Raw genomic sequence first — 25,371 nt, forward strand, 5'->3', positions numbered from 1 at the left:
AATATTTTTAGGTTCATAATTGAGTAGGAGGGGTTTGAGTATTTGTGACGTAATTTAGGGGTGGGGTCTTTCTAAATGTAACTCTTTGTTAGGAGGGGAATGGGTGTCGAATACGCCTATTTTTGCGTTGCGTAATTTGTGAACAGCGCTTTATAAGTAATTCGAAAACCGAATAGAATACCTCTGTACTTCTGTAAGTTTTTTTACAATTTGGTTAAGGTAATAGAAAAATGTATTGAAAAGGGCTGGATTTGCCCCTTCGAGTGGTTTTTCCTGCAAACCCAACAGAGGTATCGTTGTAAACTATTGTCATGGAAGAATAAGTAAAGGAAGAGAAATGGGAGCGCGCTTCTCACCCCATCCTAAAGGTTCACACCCACAGACGGGAGCGTTAGGGGGGGGGGGAGAAAACGGGGTTCTCGGGAAAAATATTTGGGACGGTACTTTGAGCTACATCATTTGGCGCCCTCTTTATATAGCGAGAAAAATTATTACTGGATTTCGAATTGAAATATTAATCCGTTCGGGAAATCATAACAATTGTGTTTAACTTCTGTTTTAGCTTTTTTATATTTGAGTGAGCTATTATGGATTATAATGATCATAACTATCACAAAATTAGAAACATAACATTTTGATATACTTAATTCTTAAGGAACCGTTGGCGTTTCGATTTTAAAATTCCAGATGCTTTCGAAAACTTATTTTTAAAACGTATAGAGGGCGCGATGGCAGTAGGCTTGTGACGTGATATTATTTACCCCAATGCGGCCCCTATAGTTTTCTACCCACCCCATTCCCCCGTTTGTGGGAGTTGGTGCAGCGTTGCCAACCTGTACGATAATTATCGTTTTGTACGATAATTTCACCTTCCGTACGATGTACGATATCACAACGTACGATATCGGCAATTGTACGATAATTCAGTAGGATGTACGATATTACAACGTACGATATTGGCGATTGTACGATAATTCAGTAGGAATGAGTTTTTGTATTGTACGTTGTTGAAAAATACCCGTTTTGAGGCTTAGGTTTGGTATCAAAGTTTATTCTTAGAAATATGTTTACAAGTAAACTATAGTGCGCTCTCAAAAAAATAGTACCATTTATAATATTATGCAAAATTATGGTATTTGTACCATAATTATAGTACGTATGGCAACGCTGCCGGTGATTCTCTTTGCCTTGGAATATCGCGCCATCAGTGCTCTAAGAGAGAGAACAAGACGTACGACGGTCAGAATACACACAATCCTTCTAATGTGTTAAGTTTGTTTGAGTTATTCACAGCAACCTACAACGCCGGTGACATAACCAATATATATCCACGGCCACACATATAAGCTCGAGTTGACGGGTAGTCATGTACTTGGAGACCAGGCTGCGTATCAAGCCACGGGGGATAGGGACAGCGGGTTCTGGTCCACAGAACCCAGCCATCGCACCCTCCCTGGCCAAGACGTCAGCCTTTTCATTCCCATGATACCCCTCATGTCCAGGGACCCAATAAAGTTGAACCTTATTAAGCGTCAGGAGATTAGAAAGAGATCCAAGCAGCTAAGAACCAGTCTAGAAGAAACATTAGACTGGTTTAGAGCTTTTAAAGCAGCCTGGCTATCCGAACAAATTTGTATAACTTTCCCGCGATAGTTCTTCTTAAGACAGAAGTCAACACAGAAGCAGATAGCAGAAATCTCTGCCTGAAAGACACTTGCGTAAATTCCAAGGCTTTCGTAGAAGCCGTACTTGGTCGTTAGGCAGTACATCCCTGCGCCCGCACCTAGATGGGTTTTAGACCCATCGGTGAACCAGACAACTTCCCCTCTGGTACCGAGGGTAACATTTGACCATTCCGTGCGGCTAGGGAAGTACACGCCGAAAGGCTTATTAAAACGAAGTTTAGCAGCCATGTTGTCAGAACCCATTGAGAGAACAGGTAACCGACTTTAAATATCCCTAATAAGCGTAGTGTGGCTCTTTTCCCAACTATTGGCCATCCTCCACCCATTTTGGTTTAGCCTATAGACACCAAAAGTAGCAGCTTCCTCTATAAACAAATGTAGAGGAAGAATATTCAGTAGAATTTCTAGAGAAGCAGTTGGGGCTGTTCTCATAGCTCCTGTTATGCCAACGCAAGCTAGCCTTTGATGAGTGCGCAGTTCTGACTGCACCGTTTTGAGAGTAACCCTTGGCCACCAGACCACAGCTGCATAGGACAGTATGGGTCTGATGATCATTGTGTAAAGCCAGTGAACAACTCTAGGACTCAAGCCCCAGGACTTGCTGACCCTTCTTGATAATATAGTCAAGATGTGGTTTCCATGTTACTTTGTTGTCAAGGATAACACCTAAGTACTTCACTTCAGTGCTTTCCTCCAGGTTGGTACCGAACAAGGAAATAGCATTAAACGCTCCCCTAGTCCTTTTACGGGTAAAAGGAACCAGAACCGTCTTACTGGGATTGACCGTGAGGTTCACTTCATTGCACAAGTTTTCTACTGATGCAAGAGCTCTCCTCATAACATCCTTAACTGTCGTTGGGAATTTCCTGTGGGCACCCACGGCTAGTGGAGACCATCAGGGAATCGCCAAGCAGGAGGGATGTCACCCTTCGGTTCGTCAGCATAGATTTGATCAAAGTGTGTCATTGATACCAAACCTCTTGGCAGCCTTCATCAAGACTGCACTTGAGACCTTGTCAAAGGCCCCCTCAATGTCAAGAAAAACCGAAAGAGCGATTTCTTTAAACTCAATTGCTCTCTCAAGGCAATTTCTAATGCCATGCAAGGCGGTCTCAGTAGATTTGCCCTTTTGATAGGCATACTGAGCAGTAGAGAGAGGCGTTTGGGAAATAACCTCTTCCCTAATATAACAGTCTACCAGTTTCTCCAAAATTTCCAGGAGAAAAGAAGTGAGACTAATTGGCCGAAATGCCTTAGCCTCAAGGTAGTTTGACTTACCGGGCTTGGGGATAAAAATGGCCCTAGAGAGCTTCCAGGAGCTTGGAATATGCCCTAAGGCAATACAAGCCCTGTAGATTCTGCAGAGCAGTGGGCAGAGAGTATCGCTGCCCTCCTGCAGCAAAATGGGAAAGATCCCATCCGGACCTGGGGACTTATAAGGCTTAAAGGAATTTATCGCCCACATAAGCCTGGAGTGTGTGACAATCTGTTTTGCCACAGCCCAGTCTTCCCTTTTGGTACGTTGTATCCTAAGAGGGAGACTATCAGTGCCACAACTGTCTGTGACCCTAGAGTCTGGAAAGTGCGTCTCCAACATATGTGTTAGAGTTTCCTTGCCAGATGTCGAAAAACTTCCATCCTTCAACCTAATGGTGTCGAGATGTTTAGTATTATCATGTGCCATAATTTTCATTAGTTTGGCAGTGCTGGGAATATCGGATATATTCTCGCAAAAACTTCTCCGTGATGCCCTCTTGGCATCACGAATAGCTTTGTGATAGGCGGTTAGGGTACTCTTGTAGGAAACCCAGTCATATTAGAACGGCCTTGGAAAATGCCAGAGAGAAATTCGCTTAAATCTCTATAACCACACGTATTTCCAATGTTGGAGTTGATGGGGGTACTTATTCGCGGTACAAAATACCTTACTAAGAATTAAAATTAAGCAACGAAATTGCATTTCTAGGCTATATGTAAACCACGGCTATTCAAAAATATAACTTTCATGAAAGTCGGACTTAAATTAAGGAACGTTATGTCGACTTTCAGGCGGAAATATAAAACCACGAACATTGGGGTCCGGTTAATAACCCCGAAAACTATACTTAAATTTAATATTTACTGATATAACCGAAGTTGTAGTTCAACTGAATCCTAACCTATCCAATAATATTTTTTTTAACGTTATCGGACTTAATTTTAAAGAAAACATCTACCACATAAAGCGAAATCACCGAAAACGGTAAATTGGGTAAATGCCCAACTTCTTGGGCTCCAATTTGAAAACTTTATGAATGGTAATGTATGTACATTCGAACGAGATATCATTGACTCTTCTAGCCCTAAACGTTGAAGGGATATGCGCGACACGGCGGCATCGGCGGCAACGGCTACACTGTACGTGAGACTAATACACACAAATCCTTAGGATTGTGTGTAAAAACCGTTCCCCTTTTTAATTTCGCCCCCCTTTTCTACTCGCTAGTCAGACCTCTAGATATTTTTGAAGCCTACGAACGGTACGATAAATAGGACTGAAATACGATAATTTTCAGGTGTTGGTACGATAATTCTATTGGATCAGGTTGGCAACGCTCAGTTGGCCTGGATACTTGTTTCTAGCTTGCCGCGTGAATTATCTTCCTTTACTTATTCTTCCATGCTATTGTTTTTACGATTTCGTATTTTCACTCAGAAACAGTGAAATATATTTGGTAATAATTTTGTCTATGCTAACCGAAAAATGTATTGTAAAATGTCCGTTTTGCACCTTGAAGTTGATTTTCTGACAAAACCAACAGAACAGAGGCACAGAGGTAAACAATTTTTTTTTTTTTTAGTTTATAGCACCTTTTTTAAAGGAGAAACCTTTTTAATTTTGTAAATGTTACCTGTAAAATCTATTAAAAGGCCGGGAGTAGTGGCGTACTCCTGTAATCCCAAAAGTCTGAGAGGCAGAGTTTGTGGATGGCCGTGTGAGGACTGAGGACTGAGGACGACCACCAATCCCCCAACGGATGGTCGGAACACTTCCGCCACGGGTGTCCCAACGTTGGCGTGGCCGTTACACATATCTCGCCCGGATTATTCAGATGGTATCTTCGCCGGGCTCGCGGTCTTCTCAGACTCAATCAGCCCTTATTTCTTCCTTCTTTGAATAAAAAAAAACTCTCACCTCCCTAGTTAGCCGTCATTAGTGTCAGTGCACAAAATACCAACCTTGGTTAGCCGTGGTTTATACTGAATTTGTCCCACACGTTACAAAAAAGGGCAGTTTCTATTATTATCACCTAGGAACCATGAAATTCTTTCATTTGCAATTTTTTCTAGGTAAATTACTAGTTTTACTGCACAATAAGATTTACAAGAGTAGAAAATTCATGGTAAGTTAGACTTCATCAGTACCTGTATGGAGCTTTTACAGGGTTGCCGCAATTATACAGCGTTGCCAACCTTATCGAATAGAATTATCGTACCAACATCTGAAAATTATCGTATTTCAAAAATATCTAGAGGTCTGACTAGCGAGTAGAATAGGGGGGGGGCAAAATTAAATGGGGGGGGGGCGGTTCTTCTCTCTCTTTAGAGCACTGATGGCACGATATTCCAAGCTACATCCTCCTAGTTCCAAGGCAAAGAGAATCACCGGCAGCGTTGCCATACGTGCTATAATTATGGTACAAATACCATAATTTTGCATATTATAAATGGTACTATTTTTTTAGAATAAATTTTGATACCAAACCTAAGCGTCAAAACGGGTATTTTTCAACTACGTACAGTCCCGGACAAAGGTTTCTGGACACTTTGTTTTTCAAATGTTTCAAAACCCGTTCAAAGTAGAAAGTCGATTAATACCTTTTTGGAAAGTTTAAAAAACGGAGAAACTTTCTGCTATTTTAAATTTTTAAATATTGAATAAGTATTCGACCGAGGCCTAATAAACCGAAACATCGCCTGTTCAACCAGTAGAAATTCGTGACACTTTTGCACGTGGCAAACACCGATCGACGCACGGAATTGTTTCCTTTCCAAAACCGGGTCCGATTTCAAAATCGGACAAGTGGTTCCGGTAATATTGAGGAAAACGTAAAACCAAAAATTGAGCTTATTAAGCCTAATCGAAATTCATTTCAAAATTAAGTCAGTTGCTACAGGTACCTGTCTTGGGCACACAGCCTTCTTTGCGTGCTTTTTTGACCATAACATGTAGAGGTATTTTCACGCGCAAAATGAATTTTAAAAGCCGTCAATTGGAAATGAATTTCGATTAGGCTTAATAAGCTCGATTTTTGGTTTTGGAAAGGAAACAATTCCGTGCGTCGATCGGTGTTTGTCACGTGCAAAAGTGTCACGAATTTCTATTGGTCGAAAAGGCGATGTTTCGGTTTATTAGGCCTCGGTCGAATACTTATTCAATATTTAAAAATTTAAAATAGCAGAAAGTTTCTCCGTTTTTTATACTTTCCAAAAAGGTATTAATCGACTTTCTACTTTGAACGGTTTTTGAAACATTTGAAAAACAAAGTGTCCAGAAACTTTTGTCTGGGACTGTACATTACAAAAACTCATTCCTACTGAATTATCGTACAATTGTCAATATCGTACATCCTACTGAATTATCGTACAATTGCCGATATCGTACATCATACGGAAGGTGAAATTATCGTAGAAAACGATAATTATCGTACAGGTTGGCAATGCTGCCGTAATATCATAAGATTCGGATTCCCTGCCCATTTTAAGTTATTTTTCCTGACATTTTAAAGCCAAAATTAGGCAGTTTTTAACTTTTACGTTTATCAGAAGTTAATACATTTAATCAACTTATATTTCAGTACAAAAGTTATTTCAACGTTAAGGATCTAAATAATAATAACAGAATTTTCCATAGATCAAGAGTAAAATTACCTTAAAAAAGTGTCAAGATAAAACGGAATTCCCTGGCTTTTTACAAATTCTTAAAATTCCCTGACCTTTTAGGCCCATTTATAAATTCCCTGACGTGTGACAACCGTTTTACTACTATGCCATTCAATGATAGAAAATAAAACTCCAGCGCCAATTTCCTTATATTTATCCAAGATATATATTTTACATCCTATTTTTTAACGATGACTACCAAGATTAAATAATTTGAAAATATACATAATTGCAGTTGTAATAACAAAAATATTTACAAAATGGTAAATAAATCACCATTAATACTCTTTTAAATCATCATTGTATAAAAAATTATAATAAATTCAACTAGTAAATTACACATTGGGATATGCAAATGATTCAAAATCTAAAGACTGTCGTAACACACTAGTTAAAATAAATTCTCCATTATAAACACCTAAAAATGATAAAGAAAACAAATTTAGTATTAAAGCAATAGTGGAGCATAAACGCAGGGGTGCTCAATGTCAAGATCATCCTTTTTGTAGTTATGTAAAGACAAACTGAATTTAGGGGTGTGCGAGTATCAAATTTTAACTACAGAGTCGAGTTTGAGTTTTAAAAACCTAGCGAGTTTAAGAGTTTTAAAAACCCATTTTCTAAGCTTAGAGCCCTTAACAAGTTTTAAAATTCTTAACGAGTTTCCATTGGACCATTACTTTTTCGAGTTTTAAAATATTAAATGAGTTAATTAAATAACTTCATCACTTTCATCCATGATTGATTACTTGTAACTTGTAATACTAATTATTAAGTTAAGTTGACAAGTTGGAAGAAATATTAACTTTTATTTTCTAACAAAATTAATCAGGAATGACGAAATGACAATCGATGGAGTTTGCGTTGTATTTTATTTAAAGGAAAACTTAAAACGACACAGTCAATGCTAGTTGTTTTAATCATCACATGACAATTCAAAATTCGAAATCTGTCACATGATCCAATGAAAAACCAGTAGCAGATAAAGTATGACGTCAAATGTTTTCGTGGGCCCTGATTGGTGGAGTTATGACGTAATATTTTAGAAACTTGATAAGAACGGAAGCTCAGTGAGTTTTTCTATTTTTGATCCAGTACTCGGTTTAAATTAATGCTCGCATAGCCCTGAAACTCGGTAATACGAGAACTGCTTAAGTTTTTATAGAGTTTAAACTTGGACAAATTTATTTTAAACTCTACTCGAGTACTCAATTTAAGCGAGTGCTTGCACACCCCTAAAACTGATAGTATTTTTTATTATTGGATTACATTAGGATCGACATTTGCTAGAGATCGACCATTTAAGCACCACTCCGTTAAGAGCTAGAGTAAAAAACTATGATAAAAGTAATAAAATATATACCAATATCTCTTTTAAAAAATTCTTTACATAAATGCAAATCATTGTCACAAGTAATAACAGCAAATTTAAGGCCACTCTAAATACAAAAATTTAATAAAAAACATTAAATAATAGAAGTTTATTGGGCTATTTTACTCATTTGATACCAACCTCCTTCATTGTACTCAACTGCCTTCTCGTAGGTTTTTTCTTAGTTACAATAGTCCCTCCTCCACATTCCACAATATCTTTTAACACATTTGTTGATGGAAATATCCCGGGAGTTACAAAAAATACATATTTCTGTATGAAAGTAAAAATTAGTGAAAGCATTTCGCAGTGGTGTAGACAGAAATCCTTATAGGGAGGGATTTAAACTATGTAAAATACCTAAGGGGGTCAGGAAGGGGGTGAAATTTTAATACAGCCAAAGGGTTACCGTGTCAAAACCCCGCCCTTGTCTACGCTACTGACATTTAGTACCTCTAAATTGACTCGCTTGAGTAACAAAAACTTTATACATATACATATATATATATAGGATACATTCAGTAACAGTCCATGGTTTTATATTTCCAAGCGATGAGGAACGCTTTTATTCAGTCATCAGTGTTTTTTTTAAATGACGTGGAATTTATAGTCAGTTTTACATAAGTCATCGGAAAAACCAGCTCTACCATCCAGCCAATGACTTTGGTGAGCAACTGATGACCATCGTGACGTCAAAACCGGAAACGCGAAAAAGCGTACAGTAGGAAACCGAAGTCAGCGATTATCGGTGAGTCCGATGAGTGCTGCTGAACGTACCCTAGGTTTTAGGTTTAGGAAAATCATGGTTTTACGCCTCAGTAAAAAGTTATGTAATTTAACAGTTTAGTTGCAGGAAGCGCACACCATTGAAAAAAAAAAGATTTGTACATATGACCATACATTTCAGGGGGGGGGGGGGGCAACAACTACAGATCTTTTAAAAACCTCAAACAACTCAAGTAATTTCTCAAACCGAAAGACTATTATTCATACAGTAACCTAATTTAACTTAACCTTGACCCAAACCTAATCAAGACAGGACAAAAGAGTAGGCCTATCTATCAATTCGAAATTTTCACAGACCCTGGAAAAAAAACTAGGCACCATTGCTAAGCTATCAAACTTTAAGTAGAATCACATTGTGAATAAATTTCTATTAGTGGTGATAAGTCCTAAAAAGAATATAGTAAACATTACGTCAAATATTGGGCGGCGATCACTTCTGTTTAAAGTTTCCATCAGACTAAACCCAAACTGTTTCTCATCATCAGGATTGTTTATCACGAATGGCTTTTCATCTATAATATATTAAACAAATTTAAAATACAAATTACAAATTTGAAAAGCAAAAAAAAACTAGAAAGAAACATACCAACAAAAGTATTTTGTTTGGCACAATTCAGCAACCAATCTGGTGTAACAAAATACTTTGCAAAATTAATGGCACATAATATTTTGACTGTCCTCATAAATTTAGGAGTCACCACATGCGTGCATTCTTTAGGGTGTGAGGTAACGCAACCACCCATTTCATAGGCAATCTTAAAAGTTGTTTTCATCAATTAGGGTTGCACATATTAAACAGTGCTGCATTATCCATAAGGCTGTCTAGGCTAAAGCCTAGGGACCCACCAAGAGCAGGGTCCAAGCAGGGGCAAAAAAAAGCTCTAAGCCTAGGGGCCCTGCTATGGGTTAATACGGCACTGCATATAAATAAAATAAAAATAATACCTTGGACAATAATTTAATATGTTTAATTCCTGTAAACAATATTTTGGGTTTCGATGCTTCGGGTGGAGGATTAGGATTGGTAACTTGTACATTTTCTTCACCAACTGGCGATTCACACCTATGATAATATCATGAAAAGAATTGTTCCCAGGGTTACCACAATTTATTTACAATCAAATTCGAGATTTTCCCAGACTTATTATGCGCCAAGATTTTGTATTTTTAACTCATATTTTAGTAAGTTTCTTATTTTAAACCGAAATTACATTCCCTGACCTTTTCCTGATTTTTATACCCATAATAAAACTCTGACTTTTCCAGGAATTCCAGTTTTCCTAGCGGTATATTTGTACTTTTTTAATAAGTTTTCAAATTTTTAGTACAAAAATACATTTTGGATTTATTTAATCGTATTTAGTAAGTTTGGAAAATTTATGTTACGAAATATATATATATATATTTAGTACGTTTTAACTTTTTGGAGTGCGCTGAAAATTTTATAAATAGTATGTGGTCTAATTTCACCACCAAAGCATCTTGCTTTCTTCCAATTACTCTTGTATGGCCCTCTATTGAAAGCGATATTCACGTTGTTTTCAAGGGCATTGTAATTACTGCCATCAGATACAATGCCTGATTCAATCTTTTGACATTTCCCCAAAAAATGCTTAGAAAATATGTTCTGTGATTGGAGGAAGGACGTTCCTGATATCGCTCGGAACAACACATTTTTAAGATGAAAAATTTTGAGCAAAAAAATACCTTGGCTGTTTATTTTCTCTATTTTCTTCTTCATCCACGCTATGCTTTCTCTTCTTACCCTTCCACATTTCTTCATTTACTTTTATAGCACTTTTCCAAGCAGCTGAAATATGATATATAAGTAAGTTTGAAATAGCATTTAACTACCAAAACAAAAATAAAAATACCCATAAAATGAGGCACTAGCGCAAAATCTACTTTAAAAGGATCAACCAGATCGTAAACTTGATATTTGGGTGCCATTGGAAGGCGAATAGCATCATTATGACCAAACATAACATCGTGAAGCCACTGAACAGAAACGGTTGGTATCCTCCACTCCTTTGCTTTCTCGTACTTCGTTCCCTCTTTACTACAATAATTGTAATAAAAAACTGTGTAAGACCACTTAATTTCACAAATTTTAATGGATATAAGTTTACCTTCTCGTAATGACTAGAGTATTCTGACGAGTAAGATATCCAGTATACTTAGCTCCTATAATTTTAATCATTTGTTTCAACCAAGTTCTTTCGTCTCCATTAAAGTTTGTCACTGCTATTATCTGAAAATTCATTGAAATTTTACAAAATTAGGTCTAATTACAACTAAATTAAAAACGGTAATGCTTAAAGGGAGTATAAACATTTCTTCCACCAGGTTTATCAGACAGTAGGGTGTTTCGCACTAGTTTTGTTAAAACAAGGTGTAGTGCATTTTATTAGATAATTTTTTCATTTAGTTTTTGTACTTAGCAATGTATCCTGATTTGCATTGCTTAAACCTCTACTTGAAATGCTTATCTCGGCAGATTTTTGTCTTGATTTGGCTGACGGTTTTTTGACGTCACTATGTTAACTTAACGAACAAGTACGTGAGAGGGGAGCGCTGGCAGAGAGGATTTTGTTTTCTCATAGGCGGCCCAAAGCCGTCAGAGAGATCTTACCATACGCGATACGGCAGGATAAGCATTCCAAGTAGAGGTATTGATTCCTGCCTAAATATACTAGAAGCTTTTTTTATGTAAAAAACCTTATGTAGAAACCTAGGCCTAGACATAAATTTGCAAATTTAATAGGCATCAGAAAAGAAACAATGGGATGTAATCTAAGGCTTATACGAAATGAGAAGCATGAAGCCAGCTTAAAACATCAGTCATGTGCCTATTTCACTACAGTCATGCACTCTGTTTTGCTGCTACAGCCTCCAATTTATTTTTGGAGCACCATGAAAATGTTATACAAACCTGGTTTTTACATGGCTTCTCTTCTGAAAACGGAGTTGGAAAGTGTAAAGCCAACCATGGTGGTAGCAATTTCATTTTGCTCAATACATCATTTAGCCAATATGCAGTTACGCACCTTTTCCCTTCTCTCATTGCCTGAAATTTAAGCATAATTTATTTAGAAATGTTGCATGATGAAACATGAGTCGTTATTTAATTACCTGTTGAACAATTGAATTTCTTTGAGTTTCAGCCAGAACATGAGTACATTTTGAACTATATTCCATCTCAACTTCACCCCCATTTTCATCTATAATCTAAAAACGATGTTTAAAAAAAATACAGGGTGAATATCAACACACCAACGCATGTCCATTTTTTTTTTTAATGCTTTAGACGATACTGAACATTTCTGTGTTAAAATTATTTTGCGGAAATGAAAATTTGCTGAGACATTAATTTTTGAATATTACCCAAAATTCACGTTTTCTAGCATTACTTTTCTGTTTTTGATATAGTAGGGTACACGAAATTTTCCATTTTGTGCAATATTGGTTGGGGACCAAATATAATCTATTTTTTCTTGGTAATATGTCCTCTAGGTCGTGATGCTAGACTGCCCATTGTGATTGGCAAGAATAGGGTTGGGGTGGCCCCATGCGCCCCCAGCACGAGAGCATAGCGACAGTGCGACTCCATTAGGTGGAAGCACTTAGTTTATGATTACATTTTGGAGATGGGTGCTTTAACAAAATTAGCAGAGGGCTCGCGGGCAGTTTAACAAAATTTTGCAGAGGAGCGTAGCCATGTAAAAAGTTTTACTTAAATTTAATTTACGCTAGTTTAACCATTTCCGCAAATAAAATTGCATATTTATTTCTATTAAGTCCATGGGGCATCCTGCTTCACCTACAACAATAAAGCGGGCCAAATTTTGGCGAAAGGTAACGCTAAAAAACGTTAATATTTCCTCAAATTTTCATTTCCACAAAATATTTTGGCCACAGAAATGTTTAGTATCGTTTAAAGTATCCAAAGAATTGGATCAGGGTGCATTTTCCCACACTGTGTATTGGGAAAACAAACTCCTCTACAACCAAAGGGGCACAGGAGCTAGCTAGCTTCGCGTGTAACAGGAAACAACTAGCTCCTGATGAGTGGCAATAAATTCTAGCTGGCTGCAGAGGAGGGAGATTCACTTTTACCAAGAATATGCCACCTGAATTGGCATGGCTTAACTATTACTAATTTCCCCACTTTCGTAAACAGAGCAGTCACCAGTCTTAAAATTTATGTGAGGCCATGGTAGGCCACTAGCCAACCTGTGGAGGGGGGAGTACTGATAAAGCTTTTCATAACCACCTTAGGCCTAAGTCATCAAGCGATTTTTAAAGCCATTAATTCAGGTGGCTGGGTTACAATGCGTAGGAGGGTTTTTCTTTGCGTAATTTTTGGAGGTGTGGCCAAAGCAATTCTAGGCCAGCCCCTTTGGACCTCTAGAATGGTAACATTGCTCTTTCTAGTTACACAAAAAGGTACCCAACTTATTGTCTCTTCAGTATTAAGGGGATACTATTTTCTTGCAACACAATACACATATGAATTATGGAGAAGTATGGGCTGCTTCAGAGGCAACGCAGCACCCAATATGACAATGAAAACGACTTACTTTTTTCCACACTTGCAACTTCTCTTCTCCAAACTGTTTATCATAATCTTGAATGTAAAAAACACACCCAACCAAGCTAAACTCAGAAGGAACTAAAGGTATGAAAATTATTAGTTTGCATTAATTTGAATTTGCATCTTAAAAGCAAACTTGGACATAGAGGTGTCCAGGTGTCATTAACATAATAATAAAATAATAATCAGCTAGGCTAATTACCAAGACACCACCTTAGGCCTAAGTCATCAAGCGACTTTTAAAGCCATTAATTCAGGTGGTCGTCGTTACAATGTGTAGTAGGGTGGTGGTGGCAAGCTCTTCATGCCACCCGAGCCAACATCTCCCTACACTAACTATTACTGTTATCCTCAACAAGTTTTTATGGAAAGGGAAACCCCTTAAACCAGTGGGGAGAGAGACTCAACATAGAAGGAGCTGTTCTGAGTTTTCCCCCAGTGCCACAAGCTGGGATCGAGAACCCGGCTTCTCTTGCTGCGAGACGAAAGTGCTTAACTAGTGTTGAAAAACCACAGAAAGGTCAAAGTTAAACAATTATACGGGCGTTTCATCAATGACACGTAAAATAGACTTGAGGGGGTTGGGTATTTGGGACACCTGGTAACTATATATAACTATTTCCAAGTATCCTTACAAGTGTAAAAAAATACCTGGAATAGCACTTTCATGGCCATAGAAATGTGCTTGTTTGACGGGTGGTGGAAGTGCTGGGACAGCAGGAAGTTTAGTGCTTAAAAAGTTCCTTTCTTCCGTTGACTTTCTAATAGCATTGGCATTATGTGTTTGTAGTGCAGAGCTAAACCGTCCTTGAGCATCATGTAATGCCTATTTAACAAAGTATTTAGCATGTTAACCATAAATGATTTAAAAAAAAAAGCAAATACCGTAGAATTTGGTTGATTTGGTTGACTTTTGGCTGCACTGGAAAGTCCATCAACAGTTTCAAAGGTTTTTGCAGAGCCTTGAAGACGATGGCTCAATAAATTAGCCAATGCAGTTTTAGTTTTTGGTGTAACAACTGTAGCATTTGACAGCGGATGAGACACAGTATGTTGGAGAGTTGTTTGGGGAGTTATTGTTGCAGAGGTAGTTGAAGGTTGAAATTGAGCAGGAATGGCATTCATTTGGCTGACTGTAACAGGATACTGAGGTGGGGGAGTTTGCGTTGGCTGTCCAGGAGCTGATGGAGCCACAGTAGTTTGTGTTTGTAGGCGATACAACACTTGCTGTGGTTGACTGACTCGGTTTTGATCAGCTAAGCCTTGATCATTATTAGATTCAGATTGGTTCGACTCAATTCCTGGCTTTTTAGGCTGCTGTTTCTGAACAAGCAACTGCCTTCTCTGTAGTTCTAGTTGCTTTATTTGCTTCCAATTGTTTATTTGTTGCTGTTCAAGAGAAACTTTGCCTTGTTGTGATGGTGAAACTGCAGACAGACTTGGGCCATCTTGAGGAACATTATCTGATTGCCATATTCCAGGTTGATTCGGATTATTTTGAATGGGAAGCTGTTGAGATTCTTGTTTCAATGGTGAAGATTGTTGCAATAATTGTTGCTTTTGCTTTTGTTGCCAAAGTAGTTGTTGTTTTAGAGCTAACTGCTGGCTTGGGCTCAATTCTTCCTTTGGCCCTTGTTGGCGCTGAATAGCCAACCAGCCTCTGGGTGGTGTCGATTGTTGGATACCTGGGGGCAAGCCAGCTCTAACAATTTGTTGTTGACCAACACCAGTACCCGTCTGATTTGCTGCAGGCCAATTTTGAGGAGGCTGATTGGGAAACTGAAGTCTAGGCTGTCCTGTTAATTGGTTCAGAGGAGGGCGTTCTGGATAAGGATACTGAGGCGGGGGTTTAAGTGTAACTTGAGGTTGACCAGCTAGAGCAGGCTGCTGGTTCATAGCAATTCCCAGTTGATTTTGTTGGGTTAGGGGCAACCTTTGCTGTTGTTGCTGTAGGTGTCGTTGCTGAAGCTGTTGTAAAGCCATTTGTTGCATTTGCTGCTGTTTCAGTTGTTGTTGTTGAGGAGATGATAACCTAGGTGCTGGTGGTTTTCCTGGCAATTGCTGCGATTGTACAGGCTGAAACTGCACCGAACCAGGTACTATGTTTCGAATCAATGTTTGCTGTGTAGGCGAAACTAATTGCCCTCTTTGTTGCTGGAACTGACGTTGGTTCTTTAGTTGCAACAGTTGTTGCATAGATTGGGGTTGTTGCATAGATTGGGGTTGTTGGTTTGGGCCCAAAGCCATTCTTTGTTGATTTAATTGCTGGATTTGCCACTGAATTCTTTGCTGTTGACTTGGTTGTGGTGCTTGGGCATTACCAGGAATGTTTTGTTGAGAAACTACAGGACCTTGAGGAGTATTTGAATTGTTTATTTGGTTTGTAAACTTTTCTAACATTTGAGAGTCAGTTTGCTCTCCTGATTGAACTATTTCAGGTTGCTCTGGTGTTTTTGTTCCCGATGAACCACCTTTTTCCTCACTTTCCTTATTAACAGATTGTTCAACATTTTTCTGGTTAAGTTGTTGCAAAAGTTGCATTTTTCTTTGCTGGATTTGTTGAGGAGTTAAACCTTGCTGATTTATTAGTAAATGATGCCTTACAAGTTGCTGCTGAATTTGAGGGTGCAGCTGACCATGTTGTTGTAGTTGTTGTTTCAACTGAATTTGAATAGACTGTGGAAATTGTTGCCGCATTTGAGGATTCATTTGACCTGGTTGTAGTTGAATTTGCTGTAGTGATTGCCCTTCCTTTAGCTGTCCTTGTTGAAGCTGAATTATTTGCCTTTGTTGCATGAAAGCCTGAACTTGATTAAATGGAACACCTTGATTTGGTTTTTGGAATTGCCCAGGTTGTAGCTTCTGGCCAGAAGGGTCATTCTGGTTAGTGGAAATATTCTGTTCATTATCTACGGTATTAGGTTGCCCAATCTGTTGTGGTTGCATTATTGATCCCATTTGTTGAGCTGTTTGGGGTGGTTTTTGTTGTTGGTTTTGTCCCATTTGAAGTTGTTGATTTTGGAGAATCTGTTGAGATTGCAACATTTGTTTTTGTAACTGTTGCTGTTGCATATGATTCATTCTCTGTTGCAATAGTTGGTTTTGGTTAATTTGTTGAGAAACATTGTTTTCTGTATTTAACTGACTATTGCCACTATTTGGTCGTTGTGGTACATCTTCCAAAGGCGGTAGTTGCATTTGATCTTGAGGTTTTGTTCCAATATCTTGATTTTGAGGATCAAGCTTTAAATTTCCTTGTATTTGTCCTGTTTGTTGATGCAGCAGCTGATTTCCCTGTTGCATATGACTTCCTAGATGTATTTGGTTTTTCCCAGGGCTTGCATTTGGTTGATGACCACCATGTTGAATTTGCCCAGGGACTTGTTGTGGCTGAGCTTGCACCTGCTGCTGTTGACCCTGCATTTGACCAGGGTGTTGTTGCTGTTGGCCCTGCATTTGACCAGGGTGCTGTTGCTGTTGGCCCTGCATTTGACCAGGGTGCTGTTGCTGTTGGCCCTGCATTTGACCAGGGTGCTGTTGCTGTTGGCCCTGCATTTGACTCTGGTGTTGAAGTTTGACCTGCATTTGACCAGAATGTTGTTGTTGGCCCTGCATATGACCAGAAAGTTGATGTTGGGCTTGCATTTGCCCAGAGAGTTGTTGCTGTTGGGCCTGCATTTGTCCAGGAAGCGGTTGTTGCTGTTGTACCGGCATTTGACCTGGAAGTTGTTGCTGTTGGGCCTGAATTTGACCAGGAAGAGGTTGTTGCGGTTGGATCTGCAATTGACCAGCGAGTTGTTGAGTTTTCATTTGACCAGTGTGTTGCTGTGGGGGTTGTATTTGACCAACATTTTGGTGTTGCTGTTGGGTTTGAATTTGACCAATATTTTGCTGATGTTGTTGTCCTTGCATTTGATTTACATTTTGTTGTGTTGGAATTTGACCAACATTTTGTAGCTGCTGCTGTTGTTGGGCTTGTATTGGACCAACACTTTGTTGTTGCTGCTGCTGTTGTTGTTGAGCTTGCATTTGTCCAATATTTTGCTGCTGAGGCTGCATTTGCCCTACATTTTGATGCTGCTGCTGTTGTTGCTGAGCTTGCATTTGACCAACATTTTGCTGCTGCTGTTGTTGAGCTTGCATTTGACTAGCATTTTGATGCTGCTGCTGCTGTTGTTGAGATTGCATTTGACCAACATTTTGCTGCTGTTGTTGAGCTTGTATTTGACCAACATTTTGCTGCTGTTTTTGAGCCTGTAGTTGACCAATACTTTGTGGTTGTTGGGCTTGCAGTTGCCCAACATTTTGCTGTTGTTGAGCTTGTATTTGACCAACATTTTGCTGTTGTTGGGCTTGAATTTGACCAACATTTTGCTGTTGTTGGGCTTGTATTTGACCGACATTTTGCTGTTGTGGTTGCACTTGTATTTGACCAACATTTTGCTGTTGTTGAGTTTGTATTTGACCAACATTTTGCTGTTGTTGTTGGGCTTGTATTGGACCAACATTTTGCTGTTGCTGAGCTTGCATTTGACCAACGCGTTGTTGTTGAAGAGCTTGTATCTGGCCCACATGTTGTAGCTGTTGTGGGGTAAGGACCTGCTGTTGATGCTGAGAGTGAATCTGCTGTTGAGACTGATTATGATTAAGTTGTAGCTGCTGCTGGGCAGAATGTTGTTGTGGTTGCATGTGTATAGGAGCACCATGTTGAATTTGTGGTTGCTGGCCAGATTGTGGTTGCTGTTGGGTCTGAATCTGCCCCGATTGAGTTTGAATCTGTCCAGTATGCTGCTGTTGCAGTTGTTTTTGGCTTTGCATTTGCCCAGAATGTTGCTGTTGTTGTAATTGAGTTTGGATTTGTGCAACATGTTGCTGCTGTGATGTTTGCATCTGAGCAGGATGTGGTTGCTGCTGTTGTTGGGTATGGATCTGTCCAGGATGTTGTTGCTGTAACTGGGTTTGAATTTGGCCTGGATGCTGTTGAGCTTGAATTTGCCCTGGATGCTGCTGACTGGGATGTTGAGGCTGTTGTGATTGCCCTTGCTGTTGATGTATTTGAATCTGTCCAGGATGTTGCTGTTGAATCTGAATTTGAGCAGCTGGTTGTTGTTGTCCTTGACTCAACATTTGGGCTTGAGCCTGTGCATTCTGCTGCTGCATCTGGCCAGACAGTTGATGCTGCTGAATTTGGCCAGCGTTATGTTGCTGCATTTGAAGAGCATGTTGTTGAGCTTTAAACTGTTGAATTTGCATTGGACCAGGAAGCTGTTGAGTTTGGCCACTATGCTGTTGGGCTTGAACTTGGTTTCCATGTTGTTGAAACAGTCCAGGATTTTGTTGTTGTAGGTGAATTTGACCTGGTTGCTGTACCTGTTCTTTATCTAAGGATTGTAGAATCTGATTGCCACTGGTTTGACTCTGGGCATTTCCTTGTTGATGTTGTTGTTGCAGATGAGGAATTTGATTCATTTGCTGAGGAGTTTGCGATAACTTCTTTTGTTGTTGAATTTGAAGTTGTTGTTGAGATTGTAATAACTGTTGTTGAGAATACATTTGCTTCTGAATTTGGGAAGCTTGTTGTTGTTGCTGTAGTTGATTTATTCTCTGTTGCAACAACTGATTTTGGGTTACTTGTTGATTTATCAATGGAGAACTTTGAGTTTGTTGGCTTTCTAATGTTTGTTGATGTTGCAATTGATCTTCTCCTTGAGTTTTCTGGGAATTATCTTGACCCTGACCACTTTGTTGTTGTAGTTGTAATTGCTGATGTTGCAATTGGTTAAGCTTCTGCTGATTTTGAGTTGTTAAATTAGAGTGATCATTTTGGTCTTGCTGTATATTCTGTGCCTGCTGTTGCTGCAATGAATTTTGATTCATTTTATTTATTTGCTGCAGTTGTGCTGCTTGGGCAGATGCAACAGACTGCCCTTGTATTTGCTTCAGCTGTTGAAGTTGATTGGCAGTTAATTGCTGTTGTTGCTGAATATGTTGCATCATTACTGATTTTTGTGTAATTTGATGTTGCAGTGGATTTGCTTGGGCTTGGTTAGATTGTTGTTGATTTGGATCATTCTTTTCATTTTGGTTGATATTACCACCTAATGGGCTTGTTTGTTGATTTTGAATTTGATTTCTCAACAGCTGAATTTGCTCAGGGTTTAAATGCTGAATATTACCTCCTAGTTGTTGATGCAGAGAAAAATTCTTTGGTTGTTGATTGACTGGTTGCCCACTTATAATATAGTTTCGCATCTGTTGTTGCTCAACTTGTGGTTGGCCTTGAGCTTGACCAGCCTGAATTTGAATCTGACCAACCTGGGTTTGAGACTGATTCTGAATATATATACCTTGCTCTTGGATAAGCCTTTTTTGTTGATCAATTTGACCAGCCTGATTCTGAAATAACCCTTGTTGTTGAATATTTCCCAACTGTGGATTTTGGTTGTTATTATTAGGTTGATTAAATCCAGTTTGTGGAATTTGACCCTGCAAAAGATGTCTAGCTTGGTTCATCGACTGCCCTTGATTTCCCGGTGCATCTTGCTGTAACTGGTGCAAGATTTGATTTGTCTGTTTCATTTGATTTTGTACCATCTGATTTCCAGGCTGCCCACTTTGCAATTGAATCTGAGACAAGTTTTGAGTAGATTTCATTTGACCTATTTGGTGCAATTGCCCATTTTGAACTAAAGACTGAAATTGTTGCAAAATTTGTTCTTGCTGTTGAGTCCTCTGTTCAGACTGTGGCTCACCTTCCACAGGGCTTGCAACGTTACCTTGCTGTTGCAATTGATTCCTAATTTGTTGTAGTGTCATTCTTTTTTGTTGCAACTGTTGTGGGGTGAGAGTTTGGTTTGGTAATGTTCCTTGCAACTCATTAGACTGCTCCTGGCCAGAATTAGAAGTCTGTGTGGCATAGCCAGGTGTTCTTGCCTGGGGAAGTTGATTTAATTGCATTTGTTGGGGCTGATTTGGGTTATTACCTAATGAATCTATCGAGCTTTGAGATATGGGAATTTTATTCTGTTGGCTTTTGGCCCCAGCTTGATGTTGGAGAGCTCCTTGCTGAAAAATTCCCTTTTGAATCTGAATCTGGCCAGTCTGTGGTTGATTCTGTTTAAAAAGGGTGTTTTGAAGTTGAATCTGTTGTACTTGTCCTTGAAGTAATTGCCTCGGCTGTTGGTTGAAATGTTGACCAGTTTGAAATTTTAATTGTTGCCTGGGATTTTGCGGCAGTTGGTTCATTTGTAGCTGAAGCTGTTGTTGACGGTTTTGCTGAAAACGAATTTGTTGCAACTGTCTCTGTTGAAGTTGATTAAGTTGCAGAGCCGTTAATTGATGTTGGGGGATATTTTGGCCTGGAGTCTGTTGACCTAATAACTGACCACTTTGAGGTTGATTTAAATTTTGTTGGTCAAGAGACTGATTAATCTGTGGTTGCGATTGCGTTGAAACTTGAGTCAACTGTTGTTGGGAGGTACTACTTGTTACAGCACCCATTTGGTTGGCACCTGGTGATTGGCTCAGTTGATGTTGAGCATTTTTATTTTGCATGATAAGTTGGTTTTGAGGTCCTTGAGTCTGATTTGGAGATTGGCTGGTGGGAGCATTTTGTTGTTGCGCCTCCATTTGAGGTTGATTAGCGTGGAATTGAAAAACCTGGCGATTTCCCATTTGCCCTTGATTACTAGTTTGCTGAAATTGATTTTGAATATATAAATTTTGTTGTATCTGACCAGGATGAGTAATTCTATTTCCTGGTTGATTCTGAAGTTGGGGTTCTTGTTTGATTAATTGTTGAGGCAGTTGGGGACTTTTCATTCCATCATTTTGATTGATTTGCCCCTGCTGTTGCACAAATTGTGGTTGTTGAAATCGCAAGCCTTGAGGCTGTGTAGTTGGTTGTTGCAATTGCTGCTGTAGTGAAGAGAGTTGGTTTTGTCCTTGCAGCTGTTGAGAATGCAACTGAAATAGTTTCCCTTGTTGCAATTGCGATGGATCAACGCCTCTCAATTGCTGGCCAGGTTGAAGCTTTACCATTTGACCAGGTGGCAATTTTGATTGAATGTTTTGCAAAAATTGCATTTGCTTAAGCTGATTTGCATTCATTTGCTGTTGATTACCCATAACCCTCTGACCAATTTGGACTTGTTGATTCAAAGGATTAGTTGGTATTTGTTGATTTACTTGAATTGATGGATTACCTTGCGAAACTTGACTAGCTTGGCTATTTGGTTGATTTAACATATTTCCTTGAATTTGTTGATTTCCTTGAAGCTGCTGAAGTCTTTGCTGCATCGCTTGATTTGCCTGCGCAACATTTCCATTTCCATCTTGAGGAAGACCCAGTTGTTGTCTTTGGCGTTGTTGGATTAAACGCTGTTGATGCAATTGTAACTGATGTATAAGTTGTTGCTGTTGATGGGGAGGTAAAGAGTGCAATGCTGCCTTAAATTCTTCAGAATCAGATGGCCTTCGAATTTGTTGTACTTGTCCAGGTACCAATTCCCCCTTTTCATCTCTTATAATTCCATCCTTGACAACTTGAGAGCCACCAGCCTGGCTATTTGGAACAATCATTGGTTGGGGTAATTGTTGAGAATTTGTAGTTGAATCAGGTTTGATGGTCATTGATGAACCGGGACTGGTCATTGTGGATGGTGGTTGGGGTGGAGGCGTGGGTGGTTCAATCATTAGAAGCCTAGGATGGTACAAGTCCTCATCGCAAGCCATTTTGTTTTTCACTGAATCAACAACCCAGTCGGGAGTAACTATTTTGGTTTTCTCTTGATTTTTGAAAGCAACTTGATATTTGTCCTACAATTATATCTCTTGTAAATAAAAATAAAATCTAATAGGGCAATATCCTTTTTAAGTATTACAGTACTTAACATATCTCCCTTAGTTTCTGTTAATGATTTTTGTTATCTTTAATAATAATAATATAATAATAATAAAAAGGCTTTATAACTTTATATTAAGGGAAACTGCCCTAATAAGAAGGGTAAAATTTTACGACAATTAAATTATTTCACATTGTATATTATAAAATGCTTGGAAAAATTATTTATGTGATAGAATTTAAATGTCATAAAATTTTACCCTTCTTATTAGGGCAGTTTCCCTTAAAATAAAGTTAGAGAGATTTGGTGTTATTTTAAAGGATTAGTCCATTTTAAACAAGATTAGTTTATATAGTCTATACAATTAAGATGGTATAATACTCACTCCTTCAGGCTTGGCACATATAAGATGAGTGCAGCTCTCATTAAGTTCTAGTTGAAAGGAGCCGCCATAATAGGTTATCATAGCCCAAACCGCTTTGACATCATTTTTGGACATCTAAAAAATGTATACAATTAACCTTGTTTGGATTCAATTATTTCTAAATGACAATATTACCTCAGAAGGACATGCACGTATTCCATAAAAAAGTTGACTCTTACTTAGAGAAAACCCACTTATACTGTTTAAGAGTTAAGGGTAAATGTACAAAACGGGAACAAACTAAAGGGTTTCAAGTATTAAAGGATACGGAAGCAATATTCCACATTTGGCTGACAAAATTACCCATTTGCTCTGTAAAGAAAATTTTAGCTTATTCATGTGCATATTTACATTATGGAGAAACTGTCCAAGTTCACTACTTACAGTAACAACTGGTTTTTCAAATATTTCTTGCGCTTCACTGACATCTGGACTATCAGGGTTATCCGCAATGACATGGGTAACCATGTCAGAAAGGTAGTTAATATTTTTGCCACCTCCATCTATTAAAATTTTCTTGACCTTAGCAATTCAAACTCTTTTAGTATTTGGATGAAATTCAAAGAAGTTAGCGATTGTACAAACCTTTACACTGTCATTAACTTCATCAGTTAAACAAAATTTAACATTTTTAAACAAATCCATTTTGAAAAATTCGGCTTATTTGTGTAAGCGTAACACACTCAACTAGTAAATTATATTTATAATCATCACTATAATTGTCTAATTACTGCTAGAACTGAAAAGCGCTTGAAAGTAGAAACTAGCACAATATCAAGCAAAGGCTTAGTTACAATACAACCTGAGTTATTATACTATAAAGATAATATGAATCTAATAAATTTACACTAACTAAAATTAAAATTTCACTGTAGCACTGATTGAAATTGGAAGCCTAGTACACCGTGTCTCGAAGAAATTTTAAAACTAAGCACAAAATTGTTATCTTTCACGGCCGCCATCGGCACCATCCCGCCAATTTGCGACTAATTTCACTGGTCTAATAAACCACGGCCAAAGATAATTTAAACTCGTACCCAGATTCGAAATCCCTCCGAGTCACTCTCTCGCGCGTTGCCGATAGCGTTTTCCCGGTGGAACTTATATAAACGATTTTTTGGAAAAAGAAAAGAGGCCATGCAATACATGATAGGTAATGGAAGCATAGAAATCTCATAGGTAACTAGAATGCTGCCGTGTAACTGGCAAATGGACCAAAAGCCGTGGCAGACGATAGCCAGATCTCAGCCAATCAGAGCTCAAAGAGTGGTTCTGCCAAGAATTTAATGTCACCAGAGAGAATGACCTCACCCATCTCCCACTATAGTAGCAGAATCAAAAAGGATTATTATCCTCCTTGGCGGAACCACTCTACGGCCTCTTATTGGCTGAAGGTTCAAAATGAACTGGCGTCAAGCTCAGCCATAGGCGGCAGCATTCTAGTTACCTATGAGATTTCTATGAATGGAAGTATGGAGGATATACTATCACAATTTGATTTATTAAAAGAAAAATATTGATACCGTCTCTAAGAACAATTCCTTAATGTAAAAATTACACTGATTTGCTTCGTTTTTAGGCATTAATAGCAGAACTGATGAGCTGCAGTTTTATTACGCGGCATCGTGAATCCTCTTTTTTTTTGTGATAGTCGATAAAAGCATCAGGTCACAGGGGACCCATAGATGCTCCGTAGCCTAATAGAAAGGAGCGGGGATGTCGGCACAAATGCTTATGGAGGAGAAATGCTTATGGAGGAGAAATGGTGAGATTGAGAAGTTTGAACAAAAAGATAACGAGCACGCGCAAGAGCGAGGGGCACTGTCGGGGAGGGAGAGTATGAAAGGCCAAGACATGATGCAGGGAGCAACTATTAGGGGTAAGCCGACGCATCAGCGCCCCCCAAATAGCGGCAAAGCGGGGGCAGGTAAACACAAAATGGGTGAGATCTCCCAGGACGGCACACGTCCTGCAGAGAGGGGTAGGTGACCTATTGAAGCGAAACAAGACCGCCGGAGTTGGGAAACGATCCACGAGCGCCAGAAACAAGGGACGCTCCAAGGGGCGACGAAGACGCAAGTTCCATAAGGTCGGGTAACCAGGGGAGGGATAGACCGAATATAAGAAACGACCCACCGAGAGCGAATCCCAGTGGGTCTGCCAGGACGAGAGAAGGCCCGTGGCAAGGATTCTCCGACACTGAAAGCCATCGGCGGGGGAAAAAACAAATGGCACAGTCGGTGACTCCACCGCAGCACGAGCAGCACGATCAGCCAACTCATTCCCGAGAATTCCGACATGCGCCGGAGCCCAGAGGAAAGTAAAGAGAGCCTGGGGGAAACCACGAAGGCGGCCAAACAGAGGGAACAGCAGGGGATCGGAGTGATCAGGGCGGCTGAGTAACGCCAAGGCCGAACGGGAGTCGGAGCAGATTACTGCTTCCAGGATGTTGTGATCGAGAAGCCAAAGAAGGGCCTGCACAATAGCCATGAGCTCGATCCGGCAGATTGAGAGCAGCGCGGATGTACGAAAGTAGCATGTGACGTCATGATTAGAGACATGGAATGCGAGACCGGAGTAGGCAGCCTGTGGAAGACGAGACCAATCCGTGTAAACTACACACATCGTATCCGGAAACAGGTGAAGGCGATTAAAGAAGTCCGCCGCGAGTGCAGGAGGCAAGCAGGTGGATTTAGCATGTCGGCACCAATAGTCTATTCGGGAGCGGATAAGCCCAAAATAGA

General features: G+C 39.2%; 1 protein-coding gene across 2 annotated transcripts; it reads right to left on the reverse strand.

The window, feature by feature from the left end:
• Positions 1-6,631: 6,631 nt before the first annotated feature.
• On the reverse strand, positions 6,632-23,615 carry LOC149921959 (uncharacterized). 2 transcript variants are annotated; one of them, XM_090163890.1, is made up of 20 exons: positions 23,213-23,615; positions 23,012-23,149; positions 22,896-22,939; positions 22,763-22,826; positions 22,589-22,702; positions 17,558-22,177; positions 14,246-17,527; positions 14,012-14,186; positions 13,347-13,438; positions 11,899-11,994; positions 11,699-11,833; positions 10,896-11,017; positions 10,641-10,825; positions 10,474-10,576; positions 9,712-9,829; positions 9,353-9,521; positions 9,178-9,278; positions 8,122-8,253; positions 7,972-8,047; positions 6,632-7,026 (listed from the first exon to the last, which is right to left on the reverse strand). In XM_090163890.1, the coding sequence occupies exons 1-20, from the start codon at positions 23,270-23,272 to the stop codon at positions 6,944-6,946; spliced, it is 9,909 nt and encodes a 3,302-aa protein (XP_090020016.1). In that variant the 5' UTR covers positions 23,273-23,615; the 3' UTR covers positions 6,632-6,943. The 2 variants fall into 2 exon arrangements, with proteins under 2 accessions (XP_090020016.1, XP_090020015.1); XM_090163889.1 differs by having other exon boundaries at positions 14,246-22,177.
• Between the last annotated feature and the right edge of the window lie 1,756 nt (positions 23,616-25,371).

Source organism: Leiobunum rupestre, chromosome 11, assembly GCF_980474605.1.
Source record: "Leiobunum rupestre chromosome 11, qqLeiRupe1.1.hap1, whole genome shotgun sequence".
In the NCBI taxonomy this organism is placed as follows: Eukaryota; Metazoa; Arthropoda; class Arachnida; order Opiliones; family Sclerosomatidae; genus Leiobunum; species Leiobunum rupestre.